General features: G+C 42.4%; 1 protein-coding gene across 2 annotated transcripts; it reads right to left on the reverse strand.

The window, feature by feature from the left end:
* Positions 1-1,743: 1,743 nt before the first annotated feature.
* RAB2B (RAB2B, member RAS oncogene family) lies at positions 1,744-19,547 on the reverse strand. Of its 2 annotated transcripts, XM_077845536.1 has the most exons (8): positions 19,308-19,547; positions 19,005-19,076; positions 17,402-17,469; positions 11,148-11,230; positions 10,821-10,913; positions 4,760-4,871; positions 4,099-4,167; positions 1,744-3,364 (listed from the first exon to the last, which is right to left on the reverse strand). In XM_077845536.1, the coding sequence occupies exons 1-8, from the start codon at positions 19,351-19,353 to the stop codon at positions 3,257-3,259; spliced, it is 651 nt and encodes a 216-aa protein (XP_077701662.1). In that variant the 5' UTR covers positions 19,354-19,547; the 3' UTR covers positions 1,744-3,256. The 2 variants fall into 2 exon arrangements, with proteins under 2 accessions (XP_077701662.1, XP_077701663.1); XM_077845537.1 differs by lacking the exons at positions 19,005-19,076; positions 19,308-19,547 and adding an exon at positions 18,686-18,852.
* Between the last annotated feature and the right edge of the window lie 51 nt (positions 19,548-19,598).

Raw genomic sequence — 19,598 nt, forward strand, 5'->3', positions numbered from 1 at the left:
ACGTAGGCAACCACGGATGTGCCTGAGTGGAAATAAGATCTGGCGGCCGCGGGCCCTGCTGCTCGGCTCGCGGACGTGCGGGCCCCCGCCAGCTGCGCCCCCGCCCGCCACCGCTGGGGGCGCTGCGGGCCGCGCGGCCTGGCCCCGAGCGGGGGCGGCCATCTTGGGTCGGGCCGCGGGGACGCGGAAGCCGGGGCGGGCCGAGCCGACGTGCTTTGTGCGGTCCGGCCGGGCGGTCGGGAGCGGGGCCCGGTGCGGTCGGCGGCGGCCCCCCCACCGTGGGAGGGAGGAGACCCACGCGTCACGGCAGCACTAAAAACAGTATTTATTTATTTATTTATTTTGGAATGCGAACGGGTTCCCGCGCAGCCACAGGGTGACCCTCCGTGCCCCCGCCGCCCCGGGGCCCGCTGGGGGCACTTCCGGCCCGCGGAGCCCCAGGTCACGTGGGGGATGGCGCGGGCGGGGCCGCGGTCGAGGCAGCGCGCCCCGCGGCCCGGGAGCCCCGGCCACCAGCTTGGGTGGAGGGAGCACCGACCGTGTCTAGTTTGCGTCTTCGGCCCGAACGAGGCCCGCCGCAGGAAGCCGCGGTGGGCGTTAGGGGAGGGGACGGCCTGCCCAGGAGGCCTCCGCCCGCGGAGACCTGTAAGTACCGGGCTGCGCGGCTCGCCCCGAGCGGGACCCCAGCGGCCCCACCTCCTCCTTTTCCAAGTTTTCCCAAGGTGGGGCCTGAACTCAGGACCCCGAGATCAACAGTCCGTTTCCCGGGACCCCGGGGTCCCGAGATCGAGTCCCGCGTCGGGCCCCCTGCGTGGAGCCTGCTTCTCCTTCCGCTTTTGTCTCTGCCTTTCTCTGTGTGTCTCTCATGAACAAATAAATAAATAAAATATATTCTTAAAAAAAGAGTACCTTTCTCTATCACCTGAGCCGGACGTGTGCCCCGGTGCTGGCCTTTGACAGCCAAGCATGCCCTCATCAGACCTCCCCTTCTTCACACGGGCTGGGGAATCTACTTCCTATCATGTTTCATGACCATGACCGTGTCTCTGATCACCAGCAACGATCAATAGAGGTCATGAATTTGCCCAAGTAACTTTCCTCATGCTTCCCTTACATGGATGAAATACCCAAGTATAGAAGGTTAGGAGTGTTCTGGGGTTCTTTTAAGTTTAATTTTTTTTTTTTTTTTTTAAGTAATCTCGGCACCCAACATGGAGTTTGAACTCACAACCCTGAGATCGAGTCCCACCCTCTTCTGAGTCAGCCAGGTACCCCTCACTTCCTGAAATTTTAAACTAATGACAGAAACCTTGGAGGTTGGGAGATTATGTACAGAAACTAGGCAGTTACAGTTTTGCTCCTGGCACGAGGGGACAGGCTAACCCCAAATTCAACAGCCTCAGATCCTTTTTGGAATGAGGTAGGATTTTTTTTTTTTAAAGTATAGTCAAAGCACTACCCTAAATGTCCTCCAACTTTATGTGGTGTAATGTTAACTATTATTACTAATACAAGGAGGTAAATCTAGTATAAAATGAATGTATCTGCATTTGTTGTGATGAACACGAGGTGACGTACATAAGTACTGAATCTATTACTATATGTTAACTGGAATTTAAATAAAAACTTAAAAAAAAAAGTGTATATCAAGGACGCTTCTTCCAATACCTTTAATTTCCTAGAAGGAGAACATCTATATATGTTTGGGATAAAATCAGAAAGAACACATGAAATATGAGCAGCTTGGATACATGCATATATTTAATAGTGAAACAATTCATCAATAACAAAAAAAATTAGAAAAATTCATGAGACCTCAATGCTGTGGAAGAGAACAGGACATCAAGGCAAAAGATACAAAAAACTGACCCAGAAGGCTGCCTGATGAGTTAAGCAAAGGCAAATTTGCTTAGGATAGTATTATATGCCATTGAAAAGAAAAATGGTTGGAAAGGTACCCACTTATTTGCGTGGAAGCTGACAGCCTTACTGTATGCTGCACGGAATGGAGGCGAAGAGCCAGGGAAGGGAGAGGGGTGACAGAGGAAAAGCAATACAGAATCCAGGGTAAGCAGATGGAAGAGACAAAGAGTTACAAAGAGATGACTCTAAGGCCTTTTGTTTGCAGTCTACAATAAACCTGTTACAAGTCTTTATGTCAGTCAAGTCCAATGATCACATAACGAGTAGCACTAGGCAAGTAGCACTAGGCGCAGTGAAGAACAATGGAGTGGTTTACAAAAGTAAAGGGATAACATGGTTCCTGCTCTCAAGGAGCTTACAACCTATATGGGAAACAGATTCCACATACAAAACAAATTTACAAAGTAACATAAATATAAATAAATACACATCTGAATAAACAACATATGAAAGCCTAAGGGGTACTGGGTCAATACTTATCTAGAAGTCTGTAGGTCAAAGAAGGCTTTCTGAAGGAAAAACTTGGGGACTGAGTATAATGTTAGCAGAGAGTAGGGCATGTGCAAAAGCATAGAAGTGTAAGTAAATATGTCCAGAAAGCAGATTAGCTTGATTAAAGTAGAAAGTCTAAATAGGTGTTGTTGAGAAGTATGGTGAAACAGTAGGGGGTTAATTTGGTGAAAGACACTGCAGTGTTCGGTCTGGTCCCTAAAGCAAACAGGGAAAGAGGTTTTCTTTAAGTAATGATGGTAAGTGGCACATGTCCAGGAGTAACTCCACTGCTCTCAAAAGTTTTAGTTACTCGGAGACAGAGAAACTAGCAATGAAATGGTAGAGAAGTATTCAGCATCCTTGAACAGTTTTAGAGAAGAAACTGCCTTCTGCAAGAACACTTGCAAAGTGGCAAGTGAAAACAATCCATGAAACTCCTAGATTCAGGATCCACCATCCCAAAGGCCAGCCAGATCCCAGTAAAATCAAGTGCTCAAGTAGAATGTCCTAGGCCCTCATTACCAATTCTTAGTGGGGAGCGAATTGTATATACTTATAAAAGAATTTATTTTTGAGCTACCATGACAATCAAGTTTGATCCTAACATTCTAGAAATTAAAATAGGAGGATGAGAAGAGCCCTAATCTATAGGGAATGCTCACGTCCCTGAAGGAGGACAGGTCAGTAGGGCCCAAATTCTTCCCTGGTCTTTATGTGGAAAGGCAAAACATCACACCGTGAAAAGAGGCTTTTCTCAGCCAAAGCAAGTTAAGACCTCTTTCTTTAAGCCTATTGATCTGACGTTGTTCCAGGAAGGAAAAAAAGAGTCCAGGCCAGATACTCAGCAGCAGCCAGAGTTGGACCCTATTTCATTAGAGCTCCGCTGGGAGGCACTGGGTCCTACTGATGCTGAAATACACTGCTGAGGACCAATCTTGATGCCATTCGCCTGTAAGAGAAAAGAGGCAAGAGTTCCACCTCAGTGCTAAAGTAAATGGGAGAAAAGAGAGGGATAAAAAAAGAAATCATGAGTTACATCTTCTAGAAGCAGATACGGCTTTGGCAGTTAACCATGTGCCCTAGGCAAACTGCTGTGGGACAGTAGTCTTCAACCATAAAGATGAGATGACAAGCTCAGACATAAGTGTTATAGATGAGATCCTGACCTGGGCCGAAACCAAGAGTCAGACACTTGACCAACTGCGCCACCCAGCTGCCCCTCTATGGCTCAATTTTAAGGTGACTATTGTATTTAGGTTTCATGGCTATGTGTACAATCAGGATGAGATTAGATAAGAGCAGGAGAAGGTGAAAGACTAGATGTTAGCACAGAATTCTTTTTTGTTTTGTCCCAGAATTTGCTTTATAGAAATGGCCCTGTTGAGCAATTAGGAATTACCTCACCCCTAAACACTGGGATAGTAAAAACTCTTCCCAAAGATAATCTCCTATACTGTGTAAACATCTTAGATCACCAACTAATGACCTCTTTAAGCATTCTGGGCCTCGGACTTGAGAAAAAAACAGAAAATGATGACAGATTTATAAAACATCAAGTATGGATTAGCATAGCTTCAAAAAGCACAGTGTTAGAAAGGAAATGCTCACATTCTAGGGGGTTTCTTGTCCTATTTAACACAAAGCAGCAAAGTTACTTGTCAGCCTCCCCCCACCCTTTCTCACCTCATTGTGGACATCAAATAAACCCTGCTGGATCTTCCTATATATTTCTTTGGCTGTGTTAATGAAGGCCTAAAGGAGACAGAAATCATATTATTAGGCTCAAGTTTAGATAAAGAAATTAGAAAACGGGAATACAAATATTATTCCTACTTGGATTTCTAAGGTAAATTAGGAACCATTAAGAGACCAGAGTAAAAATACAAAAGATCCCCCAAAGTCTCTATTTCAAAAAGAAAAGGACTATATGGTATTTTGATACTAACCCAAGATGATCCTTGACTGGCCCCTTCTCCAAATAAAACAAACATGCTCTGTTCTCAATTAATTACTAAAGATACAGTCAACAGCAGGCTTCAGAATGACTACCTGTAGAACCCATGAGACCCTCCAACTGAAATATAAAGTAACAATAGTGTCTAATCCATAATACTTGCCAATTAATGTTACACAAGGCAAAAGTAAAACCCTACTGTAGGAACAAAGACAAAAAAAAAAAAAAAAAAAAAAGGGACAACTCCCTTAAAGGGAGACATACGGACATACAATGTAACCACAGACACCCTTTCCTTACCAACAGTCTTATAGAAGAGAATCCTGAATAAAAGAATAAAGATATGTTGTCATCTCTCAAAAGCTTTCCCTACTTTTTCGCAAGTAGTACCTCTTCAACATTGCAGGCTGTTTTGGCTGAAGTTTCCATGAAGATAAGTCCATGCTCCCGGGCAAAGGCCTCTCCTTCTTCTCTCTTCACATCCCTACGGGATTCTAAGTCACTGCAAGAGATGATTGGGGAGAAAACTAAAAAAAGATCCAAGTGAAAGAAGAAACTCATATTCTAAAAGAATCCCAGGGCTGTTTCAACCACCAGTTAATACATAAAGCATGTAGATCCCACATGACATTCTCTCATATAGGATTACTAATTTCTGTAGCTTCTTGGAAAATGATTCTTCAAATTCACGACAGGTGTTGCATGGCTGAGGACAATAACTTACTCTTACAGAGAAAAAGGTTATTTGACAAAGAGAGGAAAGACAGGCGGAGTGGCAGGTAAAGGGGGAGGGAGAACCAGACTCCCTACTGAGCAAGGAGCCCAATGTGGGGCCTGAATCCCAGAAACCTGGGATCATGACCTGAGCCAAAGGCAGACGCTTAACTGACTGAACCACCAAAGTGCCCTGAGAGAAAGGTTTATAAAAGGTTAGGCAAGCCCCATAGTTAGTCAAGGCTTATTGTGTTCCATGCTTCTTTTTGGAATGAGATCTAGGGAGAACCAAGGAAAGAAAATGAAAGAGAAATTCCAGTTGTTAGAAAGTAGAAAAGTCCTAGATGGCCCAAGTCGTAATGAGAAGTGTCTTCCTCTTTTACTGGCATCAACCCATAAGAATAGAGGGTGGGGGCAGCCCCAGTGATGCAGTGGTTTGGCACCGCCTGCAGCCCGGGGTGTGATCCTGGGGACCCAGGATCGAGTCCCACATCGGGCTCCCTGCATGGAGCCTGCTTCTCACTTTGCCTGTATCTCTGCCACTCTCTCTCTCTCTCTCTGTGTCTCTATGAATAAATAAATAAAATCTAAAAAAAAAAAAAAAAAAGGAAGAATAGAGGGTGCCAGGAATAAGGAGAACACAGTTGCCTTAACTCTCACTAGTCTTACTATTAACATATATAATTGCAGCTTGCCACCAGGGAAATAAAAGACTCAGAGAAAAATAAGATATATAATGTTAGGTGATATGAGGCGGGGAAAGGAGCCACAGACTGAGAAAAGAGAATCCGGTGGCATGGAAAGGCTTCACAACAAGACAGGATAAAAGGCTGTGGACAACGGTAAGGATGGACTGTCTGATTTTCATTTTTCTAACTGGAAATTTGCATTTCAGAGGTTTCCAGTTTCCCAACATGAAATCAAGGAGCAAGCCCACTGCAACAAATCTATAAAATGTGCATTTATCACTCACCAGCTGTGTGAAGACCAGGGAAGAGCTATCCATCTAAATGTCTACCTCTAGCCCAGCCTCTCCTCTAAGCTCCAGACCTCCTGTCCGTTTGTCTGTTCTTTACTCCCAATCTGATGCATAAAAGGTATTTCGAACATACATCAAAACAGAACTTGATCTTTCTGCCCAAACTGCTTCTGACCCAGGCTTCTACATCTCCATAAAGGACAACAAACTAAATCCAAGACACTATTATTTTCACAGCTTTCCCTTCCCTTCCCCCTTCCCTTTCCCCTTTCCTTTCCTTTCCCCTTTCCTTTTCTATCCTTTCCCCTTTCCTTTCCTCCTTTCCTTTCCTTTCCCCTTTCCTTTCCCTTCCCTTCTCTTTCTCTTTCTCTCTTTCTCTTTCTCTTTTCTTTCTTTTCTTTCTTTCTGTCTCTCTCTCTCTTTCTTTCTTTTCAGCTTTTCTTTCTTTACTCCAAATACCTGATCCACCCCAAGGTACTTCCAAAATGCACCTTACCACCATCATTTTCCCCTCTCTCTGGTATCATCACCCAAGCCCACGCCACCATTCTCATTTAGACTACTGAAACAGACATCCCACTTCAACCCCTGCCCCCCTCCAGAGTGATCTTTTAAAATTGAATCAAGCCACATCTCTGCTTAAAACTCTTAAAAGCTGGGACGCCTGGATGGCTCAGTGGTTGAGTGTCCACCTTTGGCTCAGGTCATGATCTTTGTGTTTTAGGATCGAGTCCTGTGTTGGGCCCCTGGTAAGGAGCCTCTGCCTGTGTCTCTCTCTGTGTGTCTCTCATGAACAAATAAATAAAATCTTAAAAACAAACAAAAACAAAACTCTTAAAAGCTTCCTACTGTGTTTAGAGTAAAATCCACACTTCTTCCTAAGGCCTGAAAGTGCTAAGAGATCTAGACCCTGCCTACCTTCCCAACCTCATTCCTCCTTGATTTAGCCCAACCATACTGATTTCTTTCAATACTATGACCTTGCCAAGGTTCTTCCCAGTTCAAAGCTTTCAGTTTGTTCCCCTTATCTGATACTTTTCTGAACTCTTTTTTTTCTTTTTAAGATTTTATTTACTTATTCATGAGAGACATGGAGAGAGAGGCAGAGATACAGACAGATGGAGAAGCAGGCTCCATGCAGGGAGCCCCAGGTGGGACTGGATTCCTGGACCCCTGGGTCACACCCTAGGCCAAAGGCAGACGCTCAACTGCTGAGCCACCCAGGCGTCCCACTTTTCTTAACTCTTACTTAAATCCTTCAGATTCCAGTTTAACCATCACCCTTAATTAAAAATAAGTATCTTGTTATGCTCTTGTATAGCACCCTTTTTTCCTTCATTGCATTTATCGCAATTTGTAATTAGATACAGATCCTTTTATATTTAACACTTATGTCTCCAATAAACTATAAACTCCATGGGAACAGGGGTATGACTCTTTTTTTATTATTTTATTCATTTAAGATTTTTATTTATTCATAGAGACACACAGAGAGAGAGAGGCAGAGACACAGGCAGAGGGAGAAGCAGGCTCCCTGCGGGGAGCCCGATGGGGAGAGGCTCAACCACTGAGCTCCCCAGGCATCCCAGGGGCAGGACTCTCCTTTTCTCACCCTGTACACTCAGGATCTGGCACACAGACATCTAGAAACACAGTTCAAACAAATGAGTGCAATAAGTCTGTGATCACAGTTCTCAAATGGTGCACTCTAGGCACTACTACAAATGCACAAGGGTGCCACAGGATTATTTATTTTTTTTGCCATAGGATAAATTTTAAGGGAAACACAGTTAACAACACCAGAATACCACGTGAATTATAAGCTTAAGACAGTTCACAGTGTCACTGTCAGATCAAAATAGATCCTGTTCAATATTTGCATATATTTGTGTAATCTGAGTTTTTGGCAGTTGTGATAAAAAGGAAGTACAAAACTGGGAGGGAAAAAGGGATGCCTGGGTGGCTCAGTGGTTGAGCGTCTAGACGCCTTTGGCCCAGGGCGTGATCTCAGGATCCGGGATCAAGTCTTACATCAGTCTCCCTGCAGGGAGCCTGCTTCTCCCTCTGCCTGTGTCTCTGCCTCTCTCTCTCTCTGTGTCTCTATGAATAAATAAAAATCTTAAATGAATAAAATAATAAAAATCACTCAGGGGCACCTGAATGGTTAATAAAAATCACTCAGGGGCGCTGAGTGGCTCAGCTGGTTAAACATCTGACTCTTGATTTTTTTTTTTTTTTTTTTTTTTATGATAGTCACACACAGAGAGAGAGAGAGGCAGAGACATAGGCAGAGGGAGAAGCAGGCTCCATGCACCGGGAGCCCGACGTGGGATTCGATCCCGGGTCTACAGGATAGCGCCCTGGGCCAAAGGCAGGCGCCAAACTGCTGCGCCACCCAGGGATCCCCTGACTCTTGATTTTGACTCCGAGATGGAACCCCACATTGGGCACCATGCCGGGTGTGGACCCTGCTTAAGAGTCTCACATTCTCTAGTGCTAGTGATGCTCAGCACCAGAGGACAGTGGCTGGGTATCCCCTTTGTTTTCCTGGGTGCAGGGATTGCCCATGGAGCCTGCGCTGCTGCAAGAAGAAACTATTAGTTCAGTGTGTTCCTAAAGGGAGGAAAGACGTGCAGAGAGAGGGGCAGATGAATGCATTTTTTAGACCGGGGAAAGAGCTCAGCCTTGCATTTACTCTTTACTCTATAAAGCAGTGAAACTGTGTAAGATGTTAACAGATAATTTTTCCACCCTGTTTTTTTTTTTTTTTAATGCTTCTTGTAGCAATTGGTACAAGATTTAGTGTTTACCTATTTTATTTCACTCTTTAATTGTAGGCTGGAGTAGAGTGAGCTGCCCTCTCAGGCAGAACTGACATTGGGGGCAGAAGAGAACAACTAATTACAAAGCTTATGCCTTAACATTTTGAATCTGGTTTTTTGATATATTACCTCAGTAAATTTCAGAGTTCTAAAAACACCAATAAAAAATAAATCTTTATAAAAAAAATAATAAATAAAAAATAAAAGAGTTTTAAAAATGTAAATCTAAAGCAATTAAAAATTTCTGTTTGGGGCGCCTGGGTGCTCAGTTGGCTAAGGTCTGACTTAGGCTTGGGTCATGTTCTCGGGGTCCTGGGACTGAGCCCCACATTGGGCTCCCTGCTCGTGGGGACTCTGCTCATCCCTTTCTCTCTGCCCTTCCCCTTGCTTGTGCTCTGTCTCTCTCTCTCTCTCAAATAAATAAAGTCTTTTAAAAAAAAAGTTTCTTTTTAAACTTTGTTTTCAACTCTTTGAATGAGAAGATGGAATTTATACTGTACTACCAAGATTTTTTTTTAATGTGTGAGACAAATCTTTCTAGACAAATCTTTTGTACAGAAAAGATTCCCTCTCTCCTTCTCCTCCCATTCCACTTGCTCTTTTTCTTAAAAAAAAAAAAAAAAAAAAGTATAACATCAATTTGGAACAGAAAATGAGAGTGGCAGTATTCAATCTTGATTCCAACTTTGAGAAGCTGTACAGCACCTAACAAGCACACTCAGGGTATTAGTAAGTAATTATGGATATTTAAAGATGAAAATCAAATTTCTTTATGTTTTTCATTTTTCAAAGTTTATTAAGTTGTTATGACAAGAACACTTATGTTGCTTATATCTATTTAATAACAAACTGTTAGGTATTTCTTTTGGCCTAGAGTGCCATAGAAAATTTACTGAGAATAACAAGTGTTGCTGAGAATGTAAAGAAATTGAAAAAAAAAAAAAAGAGAGAGAATGTAAAGAAATTGGAACTACTGTGTGTTGCTGGTAGGAATATAAAATTATGCAGTTGCAAGGAAAAACAGTATGGTGATGCCTCAAAAAAGAAAACATTTAATTACTATAAGATCCAGCAATTTCAGTTCTGGAATTCAAAGAAATGAATTCCCAAACAGATATTTGGATATTGACGCTGACAGCATTCTTCACAACAACCAAAGAAGGATAGAAGCAATCTGTCTACCAAAAGATGAATAAACAAAATGTGGCAAATACATACAAAGGAATACTATTCATCCTTAAAAAGGAAGGAAATTCTGACATGATCTACATTATGGATGAAACTTGAGGTCATCATGGTAAATGAAATATGCCAGTCACAAAAGGACAAATATTAAGATTCCACTGAAATTGGGTGCCTAGAGTAGTCATATTCATAGAGACAGAAAAGAGAATGGTGATTGCCAGGGGCTGCGGAAATGGAGAATGTGGAGTTAGCATTTAATGCATATAGAGTTTCAGTTTGGGAAAAGGAAAAAGTTCTGGAATTGGGATGGTGGTGACGGCTACAGAACGTCAATAAACTTAATGCCACAGAACTGTACACTTAAAAATGGTTAAAATGGGGACAGGATGTCTGGGTGGCTCAGTCATTTGAGTTTCTGATTCCTGACTTTGACTCATGTCATAATCTCACAGTTATGGAGATCAAGCTCTCCATCAGGCTCTGTGCTCAGTATGGAGTCCGCTTAAGATTCTTTCTCTCCCTCTGCCTCTGCCCCTTCCCCCTGTGGACATGTGCGCATTCTCTCTCTCTCAAAATAATAAAACCTTATAGAAATGGTTAAAATGGTAAATTCTACATTATGCTTATTTTACCAATCAATTTTTTCTTTTTTTACTAAGAGCACCCTAAACTAAAAAAAGTTTAAGGACCAAGTGATTCAATGTCCATAGAGCACTTAGATGACTTCTTATTTATACAAATAAAATTTTACCTCTTATTCCCAATCAGCATGATAACCATGTTGGAGCTGGAGTGTTGCCGGGCATCCTCTAACCAGGAGGTCAGGTGGTTGAAGGTTTCACGCCTACAGTAGAAAGTTTACAAAGTGGGTCAGAGGCCCATTTCAAAATGTCAAAAGTAATTCCAAATGCATGGGAAAAGGGGGAAAGCTACATATGTAAAGGAAAATATTAGAGACGCCATTCCTCTTTAGCATTCTTACCAAAACCAGAAGACAGCAAAAAAAAAAAAAAAAAAAAAAAAAAGATTTTGAGAACATGGGGAAAAGACTCCCTCCTGCCCACCTGATCTAACTCACCTTGTGATGTCATATACTAGCAGTGCTCCAGCTGCTCCCCTGTAGTAGGAACGGGTGATAGAACGGAAGGATTCTTGCCCAGCCTTTCCCACCAACATGGCAACAAAAAATCCCAACAAAACAAGGTTATTTCCACAGAAATGACTTGATCACATGCTACTCTAACACAGACAACTTACTTTAAAAAAGAACTTCTATTAAGAAAAGGGAATTCGAGAAAGGAAACTCGACTGCCCAGAGAGATGTCCAGGTGGGAAATAAACATTTTTCAATGGAAGCACAGTTGACAGTGGGAGTGGGACAACTGTTCCTGTGGGACTGTCCATCAAACAGCTGAATGTTTAGCATCCCTGGCTCCCAGACACTAAATGCCAGTAGCACCCCACTGTCATTGTGACAAAGACATTCTTATACATTTCCAATATTCCCTAGGAGAGAACTGGAAATAGGACTACAAACTCAAGAGCATTTTCAATCCCCTCATGATGCTGAACACATTACATTAACCTGTTTGTATTCTTCTATCTGTAAAAAGGAAACTTCTCTTAGAAGGCCAATACCCTGTCTAAGGAAGTTTCATTCCAATGGGTCAATGTAGAAAAGTAGACAAATACAAAGTACTTAAATTGAACATATGCTAATTGACATTTAGTGTTCCACTACTAACAGCAGGACTACCAAGGGATGTTGTCATAGCAAATAAGAATAAGAAAGGGAGAAAAACGCTCAGGGCCCAGGACAGAGTTTTCCTTAAAAAACCCAATATTCACACTCTATAATCTCATTTCCAAATGGGGCCAAGATATTTATAACTGAGCAATTTATTAATGCCACCATATACTGGGTACCTTTGCTTTTTTTATGCAATAGTGTGGTTTTGTCCTCTTTAGGGGAAGTAAAAACATTTTTTAGTATATGTGCTGCCGAAGTGAGCACAAACAAAAGCATTTTAAAAATAATAATGATATATTAATAATATCCTGAACACTGAATCTGTCCTATTAGAAAAGTTTTCATATTCTTTGACTGGCTCAGTAGGTGGGACATCTGACTCTTGATCTCGGGGTCATGAGTGCGAGCCCTGCATTGGGTCTGATTACTCAAATAAATAAATAAATCTTTTAAAAAAAAAAAGAAAAAATATTTTTCACACTTTTTAAAAGATTTTATTTATTTATTTATTTATTTATTTATTTATTTATTTATTTATTTATTTATGAGAGACAGAGAGAGAGAGAGGCAGAGACACAGGCAGAGGGAGAAGCAGGCTCCATGCAGGGAGCCCGATGTGGGACTCGATCCTGGGACTCCAGGATCACGCGTTGGGCTTCTGAAGGTGGCACTAAACCGCTGAGCCACCCGGGCTGCCCTATTTTTCACATTCTTGAAATCATTTATCCTCATATTCCTACATAAAGATTAGGAAGCAAAACTACTATTCTTATTTTAAAGACAGAAAAACTAAAATGTGGAGATGGGAAGAAAACAGCCTTCTCATAGTATAACAACAGAAAGTGAATACTAATAGTAACACAAATGAGAAAATTGAAGCTCAAAGGATTAACTGGCCAAAAGTTTGAAATCTATAAATGCTTGGGATGCCTGGGTGGCTCAGCAGTTGAGCGCCTGCCTTCAGCCCAGGGTGTGATCCTGGAGTCCCAGAATCGAGTCCCATGTCGGGCTCCCTGCAGGGAGCCTGCTTCTCCCTCCCTCGGCCTGTGTGTCTGCCTCTCTCTCTCATGAATAAATAAAGTCTTAAAAAAATTTTTTTTCACCTCCAAAAGCTCACTTAATGTTTTACTTAGTCCCGAACAGACTTAAAAAATTATTTGATTCCCATTTTGCTTTTACCTTACTTTTTCTCCATTTCTGCTACTACTGAAAGGCCCTTTCCTCTCTATGGCCTTCTAGGAACTAAAGGGAAAGTTTGAGGGAAGGCTATGTAATAGCTGAAGCACACAGTCACATTTAACTTTAGCAGCTAAAAATATTTCCCTCAGGGGCTCATCAGAAAAATGCCTTTTAAAACCAAATCTATGGGCAGCCTGGGTGGCTCAGCGGTTTAGCACTGCCTTCAGCCCAGGGTGTGATCCTGGAGTCCCAAGTCCCACGTCCGGCTCCCTGCAGGGAGCCTGCTTCTCCCTCTGCCTGTGTCTCTGCCTCTCTCTGTGTGTCTCTCTCATGAATAAATAAATAAAATCTTAAAAAAATAAATAAATAAAACCAAATCTATAAATGCTTGGGGTGCCTGGGTGCCTAAGTCAATTAAGTGACAGCCTTAGGCTCAAGTCATGCTCTGTGTCAGGATCCCTGCTCGGTGGGAAGTCTGCTTCTCCTTCTCCCTCTGCTTCCCCCTACTTGTTTTCTCTTTCTCTCTCTAAAAATAAATAAATAAAATATTTTTTTAAAAGTCAAAAAAACAAATCCCTTTATATCATCATCTCAGTCCAGTTCGTGAACCTCTGTTGAATCAATAACCTAGGAAGAGTGATTGGTTTGAGGCATCTTTGTCCAACCCCATTAAACAAATCTGAAGCAGCAAAGAATTAAGATGGAGATATGATAAAGAGAATTAAAACCTTTTGAATTCCTCCCAAGTGGAAGCATCGTATTATGGTTTCAAGATATATACAATTAACCCTCATGCAACATGGGCTTGAACAGCTCTGGTCCACTTAACATAGATTTTTTTTACAGCACAGCACTGTAAATGTATTTTCTCTCCCTTATGGTTTTCTTTTTTTTTTTTCCACTTTATTTTTTAAATTTATTTTTAAACAAAAAAAAATTTAAACACCAACACAGGGCTTGAACTCACAACCCTGAGATCAAGACTTGTGCCACGATCAAGAGCCAAATAGTTAACCAACTGCGCCACTCAGGCACCCCTTTCTCTTATGGTTTTAATAACATTTTCTTTTTTCCAGCTCGCTTTGTTATAAGAATACAGTATATAATACAGATAACATACAAAATATGTGCTAATCAATTTTTTGTTATGGGTCAGCCCTTCTGGCCAAATAGTAGGTTATTAGTAGTTAAGTTTTTGGGGGTGTCTAGCTAGCTTAGTCAGAAGAGCAGACGACTCTTGATCTTCAGGTCATAAGTTCAAGCCCAAGCCATGGGGTAAAGATTACATAAAATAAATAAAAGTTTTTTAAAAAGTAGTCGAGTTTTTGGGAAGCCAAAAGTCATATGCAAATTTTTGACTGTGCAAAGGTTGATACCCCTAACGCTCACATTAAGGATCCACTGTAGCTTGAAGTATAAATTCCTACAAAGTCAGATGGGCTTATTTCCTCAAAAATCAGAATGCATTTTGAAGTAAAATACAAATGCTTTTGCGATTGACCAGTATTTTATATTCACTACAGTATAACACCTCTTCATTTAGCATGGATTATTTGGGCAATTATATATAAAAAATGACAAAAGATTAAAAAAAATGACATGGCTCCCTGGGGCACCTGGTTGGCTCACTTGATAGAATATGCAACTCTTGACCTCAAAGTCATGAGTTCAAGCCCCACATTGGGCACAGAGACTGCTAAAATAAATAAATAATAAAAATAAAATTTAAGAAAAGGTAACATGGCTCTCTAAATTCTCATCAATAGTGACAACAGTGACAACAAAGAACTTTGGATAACTTGATCTCTTTAAAAATTCCCTTCGTGGTAATCCCTAAATATTTTCACACAAGATGACTTTGGGAGTATATGAGAGGATGAGGTCAATAAAATGGGAAAGCAAGATGAGTAAGCAATGTGTAGATCAGGACTGACAAGGGAAAACGATCAGCTTACCCAGAGGGTGGCAGACAAGAAATGCACTACATTAGAGGCAGCAATCTCTTAAAAATTTTCAAATAGAAAACCCCAGTATTCTGAAACCTGATATCTTTTTTATGATTCAACAAAGATTAGCCTAATCTAAAAACAATTATTAAAAAGGAACAGAAAAGAACTAGGTCAGTTGCATCACAAGTGACTATCAGGCCATATGGCCCTTGAAGATCTGGTCAACAGAGCAGTGGCTCTCAACTTTCTTATTTTATGATCCACTGTCTCATGGTACCATGTAAGGGGGAAAAAACCCACAAAAGCCAGCAAACCAACATTTTAACACAATCATAACTGTGACTATACCACTAACTGGCAGCTATTGGGTCTCCTGACATGAAAACCTCCGTTTTTGGAAATAGTAGAGATTTAAGTTAAAAAGACAGAATTAGCTACTACTAGTCTTGACATCTATAGGCTTCACTCTGTCACCTACTCACAATTTGTCCCGCAGCCTCTTTAGTTAGCAGGGCAAATCTTTGTGGGAAATATAAAAATCAGGAGATAATAAAAGTAATAAAAATAACTATTTTTAATAGTTAATAAAAAATAGATAATAAATAAAAATAGATAATAAAAAATAACTATTTGGGTTAATAGTGACAAAGAACTGCTGAACAATGAAAGGAGAAGGGGACAAGACAGTCGTTTTAAAAAACATATGAACTTGACGTTGGCAGCAGAGTATTCTCTCTTAGGCCTAGTTTGGAGAAAAAGACTAGAGACAAAACTAGTCAAAAGAGCAAGTTGGGAAGATTTAGAGGAATGTCACTAGTGCTTCCACTATTAGAAATGTGAAGTCTGTTCAGAAGGGCAAAAGGTTATTAAAATACTTGCAAATAACAACTAAATAATGTATAGGAGACTATCATCCTAGTTAAAAGCACTCAATAAATCAGTGCACCCAAAAGTGGTAACCACCTTGGAGGCCACCAGAAAAGGACTCTGCAAAAAGGGCTTAGAGCAGAAAGTTAACTTACAGTTGACTCCGGAACAAGAGAGGAGTTGGGGAGGCTGGCCCCCTCGCAGAGGAAATTCCTCGTGTCACTCTGACTCCTCCAAACCATAACTACCAATAACCTACTGTTGACCAGAAGCCTTACCCATAACACATCATGTCAACAGCATTTGTTATGTTATTTATATTAAATATTGTATTTTTACAGTAAAAAAGCCAAAGGATAAAAATGTTAAGAAAAAATATATTTACAGTACTGTAGTACGTTCATTGACAAGAAATTCACATATGAGCAGACTTGTGCAATTCAAACACATTATTCAAGGATCAACTGTACTTTTCAGACAGATAACTACACGTGTTGGGAGACGGAGGATGGAAGGAGGGGAGAGGGAGGAAAAAAAGGAAAAATCACTGTGTACTGCTTATAACTATAAGGGCTTCAGCTCTGAGTTTTGAAAAAAAAGAAAACAGAATTAAATAGTAAGTAAACAAAGATAGAGATTTTAGCTGAGTATTAAGAACTCTGTGCTTGCTTCCTTTCACTTACATAAAGACAGGGATATTATTTCCCTTAGAGAAAAAAAAAAGATATAAATCAAATGAAATAATACACATAAAAGCAATTTATCTGAATAAAACAAAATTATACTAAGTCAAGCTAAATTTTGGCAAGTCTACCTTTGCCAAATTTTAAAATGTGCATAACCTTTGACCCAGAATTTCCATTTCTGGGAAGGCATTCCACAGAAATTCTCAGACATTTGCATAAAGATGTGGTAATCGAGGACATTCAATGAAACTTTGTAAAAGTGAAAACTGGAAACCTGGATTTCCATCATTGGAGGATAGTTAAATGATGGGAAGACTTTTTATAAGTCTATACAGTGGTTAAAAGGAATGCAGTAGAGATATATGTACGTATCAACATGGAAGTGTCCAAATCAGAAATTATTAAATAAAAAAATTTAGTTCACATAGCTAGGTGTACTCTATCATGATTCTATACTAACAAGAACAAGACAAGAACAAACACTAGAACTAACAAGAACAAAACCACTACCCTGTATTTGTACATGTGTACCTATCTGAACACAAAGAAAAAGTCTGAAAGTATAAGCACTGAAACACTCATACCAGTTAGGCAGAAACCAGGAATGGAAAGAAGAAGAGGTTTATGTGTGTAAAAGGAGACATTCACATTTTACTCTATACACTTATATAGTTTGCTTTTATTTTTACTAGAACAAACTCATACATTACTTGGGTAATTTAAAAGAAAACTACAAAGATAGGGTGTTCAGAATTTTAACAGTAACAGATAAAAGTGAAATCTCTTCCCCTACTCTCACTTCCACCAACAACCTCACCCTCATAGCCCTTTGCCCCCACATCAGTCTTTACTGAACTATTTAGATCTCAGTCAGGGACTAAGTCATCCTGTTTTCTCTCACCGTGTCCCAGATTTGCAGTTTGATTTGTTTTCCATCAATGTTGACCATACGGGCCCCAAACTCCACACCTGTCAAGTGAAAAGCAAAAGAAATGTTGACCATCACCGCACGTTCAGAGGTTCATATTCTCCCCCAATGCAGCAACTGACTCCTTCCCTGTCTGCACTTAGTACCAAACTATTTGCTATAATTAATCTTGTGTTCCTTAAATTTTCATTTTCCTTCTAGAATTAAAAACTGTGATCTAGGTGATAATGACTTTAGGAATGTAACCAAAAGGGATGCCTGGGTGGCTCAGCGGTTGGGTGTCTGCCTTTGGCTCAGGGTGTGATCCTGGAGTCCTGGGATCAAGTCCCGCATCGGGCTCCCTGCATAGAGCCTACTTCTCCCTCTGCCTGTGTCTCTGCCTCTCTCTCTCTCATGAATAAATAAATAAATCTTTAAAAAAAAAAAAAAAAAAAGGAATGTAACCAAAAAGCAGATATGGAGATGAAACTAATTAAAACATAAAAAAAGGGGGCAGCCAGGGTGGCTCAACGGTTTAGCGCCACCCTCAGCCGGGAGCATGATCCTGGAGACCCAGGATCGAGTCTCACGTTGGGCTCCCTGCATGGAGCCTGCTTTTCCCTCTGCCTGTGTCTCTGCCTCTCTCTCTGTGTGTGTCTCTCTCATGAATAAACAAAGTCTTTAAAAAAAAAAAAAAAGGAAAGGGGGGAAAACCTCCAGATTCATTCTATGCAGCCAGCATTATCTTGATATCACCTGGATAAAGACACCAGTAAATAAAGAACCACAGTCCAATGTCCCTAATGAACAGAAATGCAAAAATCCTCAATTAAAAGCTAGCAAACTGGGATCCCTGGGTGGCTCAGTGGTTTAGCATCAGCCTTCAGTACAGGGCGTGACCCCGGGATCCTAGGATCGAGTCCCGCATCGGGCTGCCTGCATGGAGCCTGCTTCTCCCTCTGCCTGTGTCTCTGCCTCTCTCCCGCTCTGTTTCTCTCATGAATAAATAAATAAAAATCTTTTTTAAAAAGATAAATAAAACGTAAAAAAGGTCAGCACATTTCTAGCAATATTAACGCTCAAATCGCATTAGATGGCACAAGCTGTGCCTTAACACAAACGTGCCAGGAAAGCTCCGGGACAATGCCACACTCTTTCCTCTAAAACCATCAGTTTCATCTTTTAACTCTAACTCGAGGAGGGCCCTTCAGATTCATTCCTTCCTCTCCAACGTACACAAAAACCTGTGTTGTTGGATGACCACTCTGAAAAACATACGTGAAAACGGTCTGCAATAATTTAAGCGCAAAAGCAAGGCGAGTTCTTGCACGAACAGTGAAGCTTTTCCGTGGGGCTTCCCGTCAAGGTACAAATCCTAGTCCGGGGGCGGTTGGGTGCGAGGCCTCGGGCCGGTCTTCCGCTGCGTCTCCATCACTTACTCGGTAGCTTTGGGCCACTCGCTCCTCGCCGAGCGTGAGGCCGAACTAAACCCGGCAGCGGGCGGGGGGCGCTTCGGGCAGCGACTTCGGCCGCCGGCGGCCTGTGCGCGGCGGCGCCCGCTCCCGCGCCGCGTCCTCCGACAGGTGCGCCGACTTACCTATGGTGAGGTCGTGCACCGGCTGGAACCGCTTGTCCGTGAACTGCAGGAGGAGACATGACTTGCCCACGCCTGAAAGAGGAGCGCGGACGTCCTTGCGGCGCGGCCCGGGCCGCCGGCGGCCGCGGGAGGGGAGCCCCGAGCCCGAGCCCGAGCCCCGCCCCCGGCCGCCCCGCCCCCGCCCGCTCCCGCGCCCCGCTCCGTCGCCCAGCCCACTGCACGAGCCCCGCCCCACGCCCCACGCCCCGAGGTGTGAGCGGCGGCTGCCCGCCCCCGCCGTGCGGGCCGTCGCCCACGGGCTACCTGTGTCCCCGATGATGATGTACTTGAACAGATAAGCATAAGTCATGGTCCCGTTTCCTCCGATTCCGGGTCCGCCCGACTTCCGCAGCCACTTCCCTCCGGCCTCTCTAGCCGCGCAGGCGGCCGCCCTCGGGCCGCTCTAGCCCGCACCGCGTCTCTATGGCTCTCCCTGGTGTCGGCGCTCGGCGGGGGCGGCCGTCCTCCCTCGCGGCGCCGGCGGCTGCCATCGCCCCGCCGGGCTCCAGGGGGCGGTAGCCGCCCCTCCCGTCCGCTCGGCCTTCCCGGCAGCCG

The sequence above is a fragment of the Canis aureus genome, chromosome 13 (genome assembly GCF_053574225.1).
Source record: "Canis aureus isolate CA01 chromosome 13, VMU_Caureus_v.1.0, whole genome shotgun sequence".
Lineage (NCBI taxonomy): Eukaryota > Metazoa > Chordata > Mammalia > Carnivora > Canidae > Canis > Canis aureus.

Excerpts from the sequence above, each read along its gene's own strand:
- RAB2B (XM_077845536.1), bottom strand. The coding sequence starts at position 19,353 with ATGACTTATGCTTATCTGTTCAAGTACATCATCATCGGGGACACAG. Across the intron at positions 17,470-19,004 it reads GGTGCACGACCTCACCATAG|GTGTGGAGTTTGGGGCCCGT; the intron begins GTAAGTCGGCGC and ends TTCACTTGACAG. Across the intron at positions 11,231-17,401 it reads AACTGCAAATCTGGGACACG|GCTGGGCAAGAATCCTTCCG; the intron begins GTGAGAGAAAAC and ends TTGGTGGGAAAG.